The 15,690-nt window shown below is 35.2% G+C and overlaps 1 protein-coding gene across 3 annotated transcripts in view; it reads left to right on the forward strand.

The window, feature by feature from the left end:
- The window catches only part of DCDC1 (doublecortin domain containing 1), a 515,544-nt gene that overhangs the window by 301,365 nt on the left and 198,489 nt on the right, over positions 1-15,690 (forward strand). For all 3 annotated transcript variants that reach the window (XM_054441511.2, XM_063671024.1, XM_054441510.2), the window contains 2 exons: positions 2,042-2,176; positions 2,564-2,721. In XM_054441511.2, the coding sequence (XP_054297486.1) occupies positions 2,042-2,176; positions 2,564-2,721 (293 nt within the window). The remainder of the gene's footprint in view (positions 1-2,041; positions 2,177-2,563; positions 2,722-15,690) is intronic.

Here is a 15,690-nt window from a genome sequence, read left to right on the forward strand (position 1 = left end):
TTATCAGACCTATAATCTGAAAATATTTTGTCTCGTTCTGCAGGTTTTTTTTACTTTCTTCATGGCATTGTTTGCAACACAATTTTTTAAAAATTTTGATGTAGTACAATTTATTTTTCTTTTGTCACTTGTGCTTTTGGTGGAGCCCCTTACATTAAAATAATAGACTTCACTTTTTAGAGTACTTTTAGATTCACAGCAAAATTAAGCATAAAATAAGGCAGTTCCCATATATCCCTTACCCTCACAAATGCACACCTTCCCCTAGTATCTTCATCTCACACCAGAGTGATACATTTGTTATGATTGGTGAACCTACACTGACACATCATTACCAAAGTCTACAGGTTACATTAGGGCTCACTTTTGGTGGTGCACATTCTATGGGTTTGAACTAATGTATAATGACATATATCCACCATTATAGTATTATACAGAATAGTTTAACAGCCCTAAAAACCCTCTGTGCTCCGCCTCTTCAGTCCTCACTGGCAACCACTGATCTTTTTGCTGTCTCCAGAGTTGTAGCCTTTTCAGATCGACTCTTATGCTTAGTAATATGCATTTAAGGCTTTGGAGTGCCTCACATTTTAAAAATACATATTTACATTACATCTTCTAACAAAGTTAAAAGTTATTCAGTATCTATTTTTCCAGAACAATATAAGGACCTTAGTGCCGTTTCTCTACTCAACACTCCCTCATAATTTTTGTTTTTTAGAATTTTATCTTCACACTTTAAAAAGTGCAGTAAGGAGTTTATATTATAATTGAGGCAGCATATTTAGGCTTGACAGACTATTAATCAAGCTGGATGACACTGAAGCATGTTGCTTAACTTCCCTGTGTCTGCTTCCTCATCTTTAAAATGGGCACAATAATAGTACCCATTGCAAAGTGCTGTTGCAAGGATTAAAATGCAAATTTATTGTTATGTGGGAAATTACTTCCATGCAAGGGTAGCCTCCAAGTGTATTACTTGGTAAGCTAGGCTAGAGCCCATGGTACACAAAAGTGCACAGAACAAATTAAAATTTTCACATCATGACTTATTAAATCAATTTAAAACATAAAATGTAAGGAAAGAGAGGGATGGGCCAGATTAACATAATTGAAATAGTACATGAGTGGGTTGAAGGGTCATATTAGCCTGAATCTGGTCTGCAGTATTGACATATCCCCCACTTTATGCTATATCACTCTTTCCTGCTGCTGGTGTAGTTACAAGAACCAGAATGAAAACTTGACTGGGGGGCCCAACAAATAAAAGATGCCTGGGACAATGACACACACTTGTTCCATGAGGGCTGTGTGTGAGTCACTTGACCAGTACCTGTGCTCCCCAGTTAGCCTGATGAGCAGTGACAGATTCTATCCTTCAGAAGATTCCAAATAAGAGTCAGCAATGGGTGGCTAATTAAAGACCTCATGATTATCGTGCGCCTCATGTGCTTGATTTGTATTTAGTATATCATAAATATTTTTTGCTTTGTTTGTTATTTAGTGAGTCATGAATATTAAATGTCTATTTTGTCTTTCTAGCCCTTTCTATGTTCGTAGATATATGCTCTACCTTTTGTCTGACACTTCTCAGGTTACTATCTTATCTATGCTTAATGCAGCTCTTTCATTCATTCAATTTGTTTTATCTTCTAGAGCAGAATTGAATACTTCCAAACAATACAGCAACTACACAATTACATATATGTGTTGTGTATACAATAATACCTTGTATATGGAAATAACTCAATAAATTTAGCTATTATTATTAATGTATAAGATTGTTTTACCGTTTTAATCTTATCTAAGGGCGAAAATGAGCTATCTAGCGAAACTTAATCAGATTAAACAACTAATTAGAAATGTTAATATTAAAGTCATTTGGCTTGATTTTGTTATGAAATTGATAATAAAGTACAAAGTTTATTAGCCAGACCTTTTTACTTTTAATGTAATTTATCCTCCTCTCTTTCCAGTTGGATGGATTTTTGGCTATTGTTTATAAGGGTGATACTACTTGTTATTTTTTCCTTTCTTACAGGCTTATCCTCAGTTTGTTCTGACCTACCTAGAGGAGCTAAATTCACAAGTAGATGTGACCCAGACAGAGTATCACATTCACCATGGTGCCTGGACCACAGCTCATCAGGAACATGGCAGAAACTTAGCAGAAGAGGTCAGTATAGGGAGCCAGAGGCAAGACAGAAAGAGCTCTCTAAAATATATTTTGAAAAGAGAAAAAATGTTCAAGTTGTTTTCGGGAGGCAAGCACAAATTCACAACTTAATGTCACTGATAGTTTAAAATAATACACATAATATCTATATGCACATTTATATTTATATAAACATATATCTTTATATAAACATTTTATTAAACAGATGGTGATACCCTTTTTTCTTAGGATTGCCTTCTTTTGTTTTGGCCACATACAAAGGACTTATGTGTTGTAGAAACACTGAAGGAACCATGAAAACTGCAGTGTTATATTTTTGGCATGTATAGTTTAGATATTTCCACTCAATGAAAATTAGCTACATGATTCCTATATTTCATTTATTAGGTTCTACAAGAAAGTGCCAGCAACCCTGGTCTGAAGCAACTGCCAGAACCCTCAGACACCCATTTAATGCCAGAAGGTTCTCTTGAGGAGACAGGGCAACTGACAGTAGCACTGGTGAGGAAACTGGAAGAGAAACATCCTAAGGCTTCTGCTCAGAGGTAGGGTACTGACAGAACTGAGCTTTATTGCTCAATGACATTCGATGTTTTCCTTCAGTTTCATGTAAGATTGATTTCTTGAAGATTATTGAAATATCTCAAAAGCCCTTTGGCTTTCAAGTATAGTAGTTTTTGGGTCACATTTGATGAAGAAAGGCGACATTTATGTGTATTTTGTTGAAGATTGATGTACTTGTATGTTATTGTTTATTATTATACTTAGGATGGGTTGCTGTCCTGGAATTTCACTAAAATGCTATGAAATAACTGTCATTAACATAATTAAGCTAAGGTACTACAGACCATACACCCAATTGTTAAAATACCAAGCTATGTTGAAGAAGACTATTCCATGGGCAATCCTTTTTATTTTCCATGAGAATATTATATTTGGACTCAAGGTTAAGTGCACAAAAGATGGTCTTAACCAGTGATAACAAATCAACACTATTTCCCTTCCTAGAATAAAAATAACATCATTGATACTGCTAACCAATTGAAAAATTATCCTTGGTTAAGAAATGGAAACAATTTCTCTAATCCTCTTTATTTAATTAGAAACTAAAGTTTATTATTATTATTTTGTTGGGGCTGATGTTGTAAATCATAAACTGACTTTATAAATTGCAATTTTAATCTAAAACTGTTTGAAATTACTGTTGACTGAACTACTCTTAAAGGAGAAATATAATTCTTATCATATTCACTAATGTTTAAGGAAATTCCTAAATTTATTTCATTTAATTAATTAATTTATTTATTGTAAAAATGGGGTCTAGCTATATTGCCCAGGCTGGTCTTGAACTCCTGGCCTCAAGCAATCCTCCCACTTCGCTCTCCCAAAGTGATGGGATTATCAGCATGAGCCACCACACCCAGCCTTCCTAAATTTAAATACATGGACTGTAGATAGAAATGTCACTTGCATGAAAAGAGACAAAAAACTTTTTTCAATTAAAAGCTATTTTATTCCATGGTGTATATGTGCCACATTTTCTTAATCCAGTCCATCGTTGTTGGACATTTGGGTTGGTTCCAAGTCTTTGCTATTGTGAATAGTGCCTCAGTAAACATACGTGTGCATGTGTCTTTATAGCAGCGTGATTTATAATCCTTTGGGTATATACCCAGTAATGGGATGGCTGGGTCAAATGGTATTTCTAGTTCTAGATCCCTGAGGAATCACCACACTGACTTCCACAAGGGTTGAACTAGTTTACAGTCCCACCAACAGTGTAAGAGTGTTCCTATTTCTCCACATCCTCTCCAGCACCTGTTGTTTCCTGACTTTTTAATGATTGCCATTCTAACTGGTGTGAGATGGTATCTCATTGTGGTTTTTATTTGTATTTCTCTGATGGCCAGTGATGGTGAGCATTTTTTCATGTGTTTTTTGGCTGCATAAATGTCTTCTTTTGAGAAGTGTCTGTTCATATCCTTCACCCACTTTTTGATGGGGTTGGAACGATGAGAACACATGGACACAGGAAGGGGAACATTATACTCCGGGGACTGTTGTGGGGTGGGGGGAGGGAGGAGGGATAGCATTAAGCGATATACCTAATGCTAAATGACGAGTTAATGGGTGCAGCACACCAACATGGCACATGTATACATATGTAACAAACCTGCACATTGTGCACATGTACCCTAAAACTTAAAGTATAATAATAATACAATTTAAAAAAAAGAAAAAAAGCTATTTTATATTACTGAATTACATATTCCACCTGGAATTTTTACAGGAGGGGAACGTTTTTTCTGATAGATAGCAAAAGTGACTCTCCAATTTATTATTTATTTAATTTATTATTTAAGCCTCAAGTCTTTTGTACTTGTTGTTTTGAAGATAGAACACAAAGTAACAAATTTAGTACCTTGCTGTATCATAATATGGGGTGTCAGAACGGTACGGAAACTTAAGTTCCAGGTATTCTTTTTCCTGCTAGTTATTTTTTAATCACATACAAGATTCTCAACTCCCTGATGCCCCATCTACAACAGGACCACAGGCTGAGCAGCCAGATAGTCAAGCCCCTCTCCACTATTCTCACATCACTAGAATGTAATTCCCTTGGGGAAAGTCCTTGTCTGATGTTTTCATCTAAAATAGGAACTCAAGAAACACTGGGACACTTGAGAACTCGTAATACCGCTCTATGAGGCTGTTTCTGGCCTCTCTAGACTTATTTGGCAGCCATTTCTACTCAGCCATTTTTGAGGGAACGCTGGTGCTTGTCATTATCTTGGGACCTTATTATCCTGGGTTTTCATCCTTATCCTGGGCTTTACTCAAGAAAGAGGCACAGTTTACTTCTGCTCTCAGATTCCTGAAACATATATGGGGTTTGTGTATTTGCCCCATGCTGTACCTGGCCCTAATGATAACTCACCTGCTTTGCCTATTTCACCGTTCCCATGCTTAAAAATATTTTCTCTAAGGGTATAGGGCGCTGGCCAGCTTAGGGATTTGGCTTTTGCATTCTGTTGTTACTTCTTCCCTGAGGCAATGCAATCTGATGACTGCACTTTGGAAGAAAGGAATATAGTATTAGAAAAAGTGAGGCCAAAAAAGACAGGGCAGTTAATGTCAGCTGCCATACCAGAAGACCTATCTGAGGTTGTTAGAATTAAGTGAGATGTCTTTAAGTTTCCAGGAAAGTAGTAAGCATTCAAGTGTTAGTTGTGAAAATGTTCCGAAAACAAGTAGAGATAGAAAAGAATTTTTAATAGGGGTTTTACTTAGATCTATGCTTTTTTAGTCAACAGGAATTGACTAGTACATCTTTTTGGGATTTGATTTCGTAAGAAATCTTCCAGAGGCCTTTTCTTAGTGAGCATTCCTCACGGTTTATGTGATAGGCTGCATACGTGATAGGCTCCAGGTGCCTTCTTCTTCTTTTTTTTCTTAAGGCAGGGATTTATCTACATTCTTCCCCCTCTGCCTCCACAATTTACTACAGTAGACGTAATTTCAGTTTCTTTACCTCTTAAAACACACACACACGTGCACACACACACACACACAATCTAAAATAATCACTGAAAAGTAGGCATAGAAGTGTGCTTCTCTCCTTGTTTCAGTAAAATAAGTTGTGTGTACATTGAATTCTAAGTTTGGTCCAAAGTGAAGTAAATGCCATATTCTGGCATTAAGTGTCTGGAATGTGTTTGTTTACATTAGTTTATCCAAAGGAGTCCTTTACCCTTTTTTAAATGGAATAGGGGGTGGAGGAGGACTGGGACAGCCAACAAAGCATGCTGACCCAGCTTGTCACCCAGTGACCTGTGAGAAGGAAATAATGAACTGTGAGTAGCTGTCATCTTAACTGTTTCTGACAGTTTGCCTTTGGGCACATCTGTGTTAGTTGCATTGGAAAGGCCTTTGTTCTTTTCCCACTAGTGACTTTGTGGAGTGCTGAGGGGTTTGCTAGCTACTGTACTCCTAACCAGCCCTTCCTTCCCAGGGAAGTGAGCAGCTGCCAGGGATCGCACTGACATTTCTCTTCATGACTCAACTTGGCATGGACTTCATTCTTTTAAAAGAAAACATAGATTTAAAAGCCATTTGATTTTTTTTCAATTAAAATGTGCTTTAATATCTCATGAGCTTTGGAACTAATAAAAAAGCAAACTTACAAAACTACATTTAGTATTATCCTAATTTTATATAGACAAATAACTAACCAAATGGGCGGGTGATTTGAACAAAATATAAAAAATTATTGAAAGTTTTTGTCACATTTTAAAATATTTAGTTATTTTCCAAATTTTAATAATTAAATGTTTGCTTTAGGACAAAAATCAATACAAGTTATGAAGAGCATTTTAAATGTAGACACTTGATACTTTGCTATTAAGAATATTTGGACTAAAATTGATAATTGTCATGTTACATTTTGTTTCACATTTTCCACTGATACTTTTAAAATAAACTTTTATCTAAAAATATAAACTTTAAAATATTGCAGTATTTACATTTTAAAGTCTATCTTGTACATAAAATTATTGTAATCACTAGGAGATATGATTTGATAAGAAACAGGTGTTTCTGTCCCTTGGTTTTCTGAAGTATAACTACCAATTCAATGGTAACAAAGGCAGAACATTTTGAATAATGCATATCATGCCCTAAGATAATTGTTTACATTAAAATGAAAGCTTCATTTATAAAATATAATTCCTGAGCGAGTTTTAAAGCCTTATTTACATTTTTACAATTGCTGTAAAGTCAGTCCTTCTACTATAATTATGTCTAGCTACAATTGGCATGAAATAAAATTGAGCGTTTGGTTCTCAATTTATTATGTTTACCATTTTAGGAGAATATAAATTCAAACTCTACTGCATTGGTCAATTTTTATAAGGCCCTTTTTTCCCCTGATAAAATAGGAGAAATGAAGCTTGAAAGAAGTGACATGCTTTTTTCTTTATTCAAGGTTCTTTTCTCTTAGTAACAGATTTGAGATGTACCAGCTAAAGGAACTATTATAGTCTCCTGCTTTTCAAAGAAAGGCAAATCAATAGCAATGAGAAACTCTTTAAGCAGACAAATAATGATCATGTCTATATAATTATAAATTGTAAAAACCCACATATTAAAAATTGAATTACATTCTGATTTTCTTGAGTATACAGTAGCATAAGAGTGCTATATTAAATCATTTATGTAGCTTTGCATATAGTTGGTGGTAATTTGTAACTCTTATTTGCTTTGAACTTTCTCCTCCTTCTGTTGAGTAAATATTAACACAATTTTTGTAGAGCTAGTGAACTCACAGGTCAGTTTTGACAATAGTCAGACTGTCTTTTTAAGAAAAGTGAATTGTTTAAATTGCTACAGCTCCATTTCTTATTTCTAGAACTATCACCAATAGAGGTAAATGTTAATATAATAATTGCTTTTGATAGTCATTAAATCCAACTATACTTTCTAGGAATAAAATCTCAGGCTTTATTACATTACTTTTCTTAGCTATTGAAGATACTCAGCTTTAAGCATTTGCCTTTAGCTGTTTTATACTGTATTTGGATGTGTGGCATTATATTTAAGAACATGAAATTATTGTATGTTTCAAGATTGTGAAGATATAATTTTGTTTTTTGATTAGAAAAGTCAAATATCCTGATATTGGCTGATACTGTTGCCTGTTTAGGTTTTGGTATATTTTTAAAATTAATTCCCGTATGTTCTCTGTGAATTAAAATAAAGTGAACAAATAATGTAATTGCATCTGTTTCTTTGAAACAAAGTCAAAAATCAAGCATTCTAAAAGATTAGGCTTATGTCTATAAATGTGCATTAATTCAGAAATTCTCAAAGATTTCCAAGTAAGCATTTTATGATAATTTTTTGTTTTTATTTGCTGCTGTGAGGTACCCAAACCTTCAACTATGCCACATAGTTTCCATTTTAACGATGTACTGTTTATTTTTCTGTTCTATTCAGTTTCGTCTATAGAACTATTTAAGGCATGAATGCGATGCTCTACTCTTACCTTCTTCAAACTTGCAGCCCCCAAACTAGAGTGTCTAGTATTATAATAGTGAAAATAGTAGATAATGATTTCTGGATTGGATAATATGGATGGAAAAAGAGGAGACAGGTGGTAGAGATAATAAATTACATTTAGGTGGACTTGGATGAGACCAGAGTGCAAGCTGTCAAAATGATCTATAGATTAGCTTCCTACCTTGTCTATCTCTTTCAACCCTTGTCCTCCTACAATTTATTCTCCAGTTAAGGGCCAGAATGATCCTTTTATATTCATAAGTCAGATCATGGGAATCCTCAGTTCCATATCTTTCAATGGCTTCTTATTTTCTCTAGAGTGAAAACAAAGTCTATGCTAAATGTTCCACTTTACCAGTCCCATTATATCTCTGATCACCATTTCCCTCCCTTCCTCTGCTCTAGTCACCCTGGCTTCATGGCCTTTTCTGAGATACAATGCATACATGCTCATACCCTGTCATTCTCTTTCCCTGCTTTATTTTTCTTCACGATACTTATTGCTACCTGTCATATACTTATATATTTACTGTCTGAATTGCCCAATTAGAATGTAAGCCTCACTTCAGCAGGAAGTGTTTTCTTTACATCTGTACCTCCAGGGCCAGAACATACCCGGTACATGGTAGGTACTCAATACAAAGTCGCTGAATGAATGAACAAAGAAATGAATGAAGGGGTATGATTAATGGAATTAAGAAAATGGAGAGAGCAAATAGTCTGAGCATTCACGTGTACATTTCAAAACCATCCTGTCTGCCAGCCAACTACAGCCCTATGATTTACTCGTGTGTCAATCCAAAACTGAGCCCAACTATTCCAATGGCTTTCTGGCTGAGTCAATGTCATCTGTATATTCTATCCTTTTTTAATGCATACATATTTATTGAGCATGTTCTATGTTCTAAACACTATTTTATGGTATCCTAGGCACTGGGGATTCAGTATGGGGAAGACAGGTTTTCTGGCCTCACAGAGCTGTCCCCACACATAACTGTCCCCACAGAATCTAACAGAGAAGACAGATATTAAACGAATCATTACGATAAAAGAGCATGATGGGTGTCGCTGTAGGGAGAAGGTAGTTCATCCTGAACACTCCTCCCTGGTGATATGCTTTTGAAGTACTACTTTGAATATTACACTCATGGACTTATAATTCTTCAGAGTTTACTCATTCCGTTAGTGAAATTAAGCATTAACTGTCAGACCCACTATACTTAAGTCTCAGGATCTCCATGTACTTGATAGACCCAAGCTGATTGTACTTGGCCCATGCTAGTTTGCTTGTCTCAAACACTCCTATTTCCTTTTATCTACCTAAAATCTTACCCTCTATATGGCCCATTTTCATTGATTTTTTTCTCAGCTTTTCTTCTCATGATGTATACATTTAAGGATACAAATTTACTTTGAAGCATGGCTTTAGCTTCATTGCACTCATTTTACTATTTTATATTTTCATTATCATTTCCATTGTATTATATTGTTTGATCCATGGACTATTTAGGATATTTCTTAATTTCCAAATATACGAAATATTTCAGCTTTGTATTATTGACTTCTAGATTAATTTCAGAGTCGTTGGAAAACATTTTTGATATGATTTTAATTCTGATATTTGTTGAGATTTCTTTTTCTCTTTCTTTCTTTCCTTTCCTTTCCTTCCTTCCTTCCTTCCTTCCTTCCTTCCTTCCTTCCTTCCTTCCTCCTTCCTTCCTTCCTCCTTCCTTCCTTCCTTCCTTCCTTCCTTCCTTCCTTCCTTCCTTCCTTCCTTCCTTCCTTTCTTTCTGTCTGTCTGTCTGTCTGTCTTGAGATAGAATCTTGCTCTATTGCCCTGGCTGGAGTACAGAGGTGCCATCTCGGTTCACTGCAACCTCTGCCTCCCAAGATCAGGAGATTCTTGTGCCTCAGCCTCCTGATGAATAGCTGGATTACAGGCACGCGCCACCATGCCTGGCTAATTTTTGTATTTTTAGTAGAGACGGGGTTTCACCATGTTGGCCAGGCTGGTCTCGAACTTCTGACCTCAAGTGATCCACCTGCCTCGGTCTCCCAAAGTACTGGAATTACAGGTATGCACCACCGTGCCCAGCCTGAAACTTGTTGAGATTTCTTTATGGCCCATCTACCATATACACATTTTTAATAAATGATACATGTGAACTTGAGAAAATACATATTCTGAAGTTTGGGTGTGCAGTGTTCTGTATATTTCAATTAGATTAAGTTTGATAAATGTGTTTTCAGATCTTGTATATACTTACTGATATTTTGTCTGCTTGTTACATTATTTACTGAAAGATGTATGGTTAAAATTCCCCACTAAATTGTGGATTTTTCTATTTCTCCTTTGAGTTTTATGAATTTTTCTTTTCTATAATTTGAGATTATTAGGTACATACAATTTTGGAATTGTTTTATCTTTCTGGTCAATTAAACCTTATGTTGTTATAAAATACTCTCACATAATTTCTCCCTTTTTAAAGTTTACTTTGTCTCATATTAAATATAGTGGTCCCAGCTTTTTGGTCAGTGTTTGCATGATATATTTTGGTGTCCTTTTACTTTTAAACTTTATCTTTAATGCAGAGGGAGTGTTTTGTACAAAAAAGTATTTTTTAGTGCAGTATTACAATCTCTGTCTTTTAATTGAAATATTTAGTCCATCTATTCCAATAATGTAATTACTGGTATTTTGGAGTTTAAATCTAACATGTTATTATTTGATATCTATATGTTCCATTTATTCAGTGTCCTGTTTTCTCTCTTTTTTGGTCTCCTCTAAAATTTATTATTTTATGTTATTTAATTTCCTTTCTCCCAATTATCTTGGTAGTTAACTTTATTTTATTATTATTTTTAGTGACTGCTGTGGAGATTATACATGTTGCCTTGACTTACTAAAGCCTAATATAAATTAGTGTTTTTACCATTTCACAAACAATTCAAGAACTTTGGAACTCTTAATCTCCCGATATGCATTTTCTCTCTAAATGCTGGCATGTTTTAGTTCTATATGTATTTTTAAATTCTTTTAAAATATTTCCATAATTTATTAGGGTGCAGGTGGTATTTGGTTACTTGAGTAAGTTCTTTAGTGATGATCTGTGAGATTTTGGTGCACCCATCACGCGAGCAGTGTACACTGCACCATATTTGTAGTATTTTGTCCCTCGCCCCACTCCCATCCTTCCCCCCAAGTACCCAAAGTCCATTGTATCCTTATGCCTTTGCATCCTCATAGCTTAGCTCCCACATATCAGTGAGAACATACGATGTTTGGTTTTTCCATTCCTGAATTACTTCACTTAGAATAATAGTCTCCAATCTCACCCAGGTCACTGCAAATGCTGTTAATTCATTCCTTTTTTATGACTGAGTAGTATTCCATCATATAAATATACCAAAGTTTCTTTATCCATTTGTTAATTTATGGGCATTTAGGTTGGTTCCACAATTCTGCAATTGCGAATTGTGCTGCTGTGAACACGTGTGTGCAAGAATCTTTTTCGTATAATGACTTCTTTTCCTCTGGGAAGAAACCCAGTAGTGCGATTGCTGGATCAAATGGTAGTTCTACTTTCAGTTCTTAAGGAATCTCCACACTGTGAAACAGTGGAAACACTATGGAAACATAGTGATTGTACTAGTTTACATTCCCACCAGCAGTGTAGAAGTGTTCCCTGTCCACCGCATCCATGCAAACATGTGTTTTTTGATTTTTTTATTATGGCCATTCTTGCAGGAGTAAGGTGGTATTGCATTGTGGTTTTGATTTGCATTTCCATGATCATTAGTGGTGTGGAGCATTTTTTCATATGTTTGTTGGCCATTTGTATATCTTCTTTTGAGAATTGTTTAGGTCCTTAGCCCACTTTTTGGTGGGATTGTTTGTTTTTTTCTTACTGATGTGTTTGAGTTCGTTGTAGATTCTGGATATTAATCTTTTGTCAGATGTATAGATTGTAAAGATTTTCTCCCACTCTGTGGGTTATCTGTTTACTCTTCTGACTGTTCCTTTTGCCGTGCAAAAGCTCTTTAGTTTAATTAAGTCACAACTATTTATCTTTGTTTTTGTTGCATTTGCTTTTAGGTTCTTGGTCATGAAATCCTTGCCTAAGCCAATGTCTAGAGGGTTTTTTTCTAATGTTATCTTCTATAATTTTTATAGTTTCACATCTGAGATTTAAGTCCTTAATCCATTTTGAGTTGATTTTTGTATAAGATGAGAGATAAGGATCCAGTTTCATTCTCCTACATGTGGCTAGCTACTTATCCCAGCACCATTTGCTGAAAAGGGTGTCCTTTCCCCACTTCATGTTTTTGTTTGCTTTGTCTAAGATCAGTTGGCTGTAAGTATTTGGGTTTATTTCTGGGTTCTCTATTCTGTTCCATTGGTCTATGTGCCTATTTTTACACCAGTACCATGCTGTTTTGGTGACTATGGCCTTATAGTATAGTTTGAAGTCAGTATGATGCCTCCAGATTTGTTCTTTTTGCTTAGTCTTGCTTTGGCTATACGGGCTCTTTTTTTGTTTCCGTATGAATTTTAGAATTGTCTTTTCTAATTCTGTGAAGAATGATGGTGGTATTTTGATAGGAATTGCATTGAATTTGTAGATTGCTTTTGGCAGTATGGTCATTTTCACAATATCAGTTCTACCCATCTATGAGTATGGGATGTGTTTCCATTTGTTTGTGTCATCTATGATTTATTACAGCAGTGTTTTGTAGTTTTCCTTGTAGAGGTCTTTTGCCTTCTTGGTTAGGTAAATTCTTAAGTTGTTTTTTGTTCGTTTTGTTTTGTTTTTTTCCTTTTTTGCAGCTATTGTAAAAGGGGTTGAATTCTTGATTTGATTCTCTGCTTGGTCACTGTTGGTGTGTAGAAGAGCTACTGATTTGTGTACATTAATCTTCTATCTGGAAACTTTGCTGAATTCTTTTATTAGTCTTAGGAGATTTCTGGAGGAGTCCTTAGGGTTTTCAAGGTAAAACAATCATATCATCAGCAAACAGTGACAGTTTGACTTCCTCTTTACTGGTTTGGATGTCCTTTATTTATTTCTCTTGTCTGATTGCTCTGGATAGGACTTCCAATACTATGTTGAAGAGGAGTGGTGAGAGTAGGCATCCTTGTCTTGTTCCAGTTCTCAGATAGAATGTTTTCAACTTTTCCCCATTCAGTATTATGTTGGCTGTGGGTTTGTCATAGATGGCTTTTATTGCATTAAGGTATGTCCCTTATATGCCAATTTTGCTGAGAGTTTTAATCATAAAGGGATGTTGGATTTTGTTGAATGCTTTTTCTCCATCTATTGAGATGATCATGTGATTTTTGTTTTTAATTCTGTTTATGTGGTGTATCACATTTATTGACTTGTGTATGTTAAACCATCCCTGGTATGAAACCCACTTGATCATAGTGGATTATCTTTTTGATATGTTGTTGGATTCATTTAGGTAGTATTTTGTTAACGATTTTAGCATCTATGTTCATCAAGGATATTGGTCTGTAGTTTTCGTTTTTGGTAATGTCCTTTCCTGGTTTTGGTATTAGGGTGATGCTGGCTTCATAGAATGAATTAAGGAGAGTTCCTTCTCTCTCCATTTTGTGGAATAGTGTCAAAAGATTGGTACCAATTTTTCTTTGAATGTCTGGTAGAATTCTGCTGTGAATCCGTCTGGTGCTGGACTTTTTTGGTTGGTAATTTTAAAATTACCATTTCAATGTCACTACTTGTTATTGGTCTATTCAGGGTATCTAATTCTTGCTGATTAAGCTAGGAGGGTTGTATTTTTCCAGGAATTTATAAATCTCTTGTAGGTTTTCCAGTTTATGTGCATAAAGGTGTTCATAGTAGCCTTGGACAATCTTTTGTATTTCAGTGGTATCAGTTGTAATGTCTCTTGTTTTGTTTCTTAGTGAGGTTATTTGGATATTCTCTCTCTTTTCTTCGTTAATCTTACTAATGGTCTATCAATTTTATTTATCTTCTCAAAGAACCAGCTTTTTGTTTCATTTATCTTTCATAATTTTTTCTGTTTCTGATTCATTCAGTTCTGCTCTGATCTTGGTTATTTCCTTTCTTCTGCCAGGGTTGGGTTTGGTTTGTTCTTGTTTGTCTAGTTCCTTGAGGTGTGACTTTAGATTGTTTTTTTGTGCTCTTTCAGACTCTTTGATGTCAGTGTTTAGGGCTATGAACTTTCCTCTTAGCACTGCCTTTGCTGTATCCCAGAGGTTTTAATAGGTTGTGTCACTATTGTTACTCAGTTCAAAGAATGTTTAAATTTCCATCTTGATTTCATTTTTGACCCAATGCTCATTCGGGAACAGGTTATTTAATTTCCATGTATTTGCATGGAGTTGATTTCCATTTTTATTCCACTGTGGTCTTCGAGAGTGCTTGATGTAATTTCAGTTTTCTTAAATTTATTGAGGCTCATTTTATGGCCTATCATATGGTCTATCTTGGCGAAAGTTCCATGCACTGTTGAATGGAATGTGTATTCCACAGTTGTAGGATGAAATGTTCTGTATATATCTGTTAAGTCTATTTGTTCCAAGATATAGTTTAAATCCATTGTTTCTTTGTTGACTTTCTGTCTTGAAAACCTGTCTAGTGCTGTCAGTGGAGTATTGAAGTCCCCCGCTATTATTGTGTTGCAATCTGTCTCATTTGTTAGGACTCTTACTAATTGTTTTATAAATTTGGGAGCTCCAGTGTTAGGTGCATATATGTTGAGGATTGTGATATTTTTCCTGTTGGAGAAGGCCTTTTACCATTATATAATGTCTCTCTTTGTCTCTTATAACTGCTGTTGCTTTAAAGTTTATTTTATCTGATATAAGAATAGCTACCCCTGCTCACTTTTGGTGTTCATTTGCATGAAATGCCTTTTTCCACCCCTTTACTTTATGTTTATGTGAGTTCTTATGTGGTTGGTGAGTCTCTTGAAGGCAGCAGATAGTAGGGTGGTGAGTTCTTATCCATTTTGTGGTTCTGTATGTTTTAAGTGGAGCATTTCAGCCATTTACATTCAATGTTAGTATTGAAATGTGATGTACCATTGCTTTCATCATGCTCATTGTTGCCTGTGTAATTTGTTTTTTTGTTTGTTTTTTGTTTTTGCTTTTTAACTTGTATTTCTGTTTCATAGGTCCTGTGTGATTTATGCTTTAAAGATGTTCTGTTTTGATGTGTTTCCAGGATTTGTTTCAAGATTTAGAGCTCCTTTTAGCAGTTCTTTTAGTGGTGGTTTGTAATGGCGAATTCTCTCAGCATTTGTTTGTCTGAAAACGACTATCTTTTCTTCATATATGATGCTTAGTTTTGCTGGATACAAAATTCTTGGCTAATAACTGTTTTGTTTGAGGAGGCTGAAGATAGGTCCCCAATCCCTTCTAGCTTGTAGGGTTTCTGCTGAGAAATCTCCTGTTAATTTGATAGGTTTTC

The sequence above is a fragment of the Pongo pygmaeus genome, chromosome 9 (genome assembly GCF_028885625.2).
Source record: "Pongo pygmaeus isolate AG05252 chromosome 9, NHGRI_mPonPyg2-v2.0_pri, whole genome shotgun sequence".
Lineage (NCBI taxonomy): Eukaryota > Metazoa > Chordata > Mammalia > Primates > Hominidae > Pongo > Pongo pygmaeus.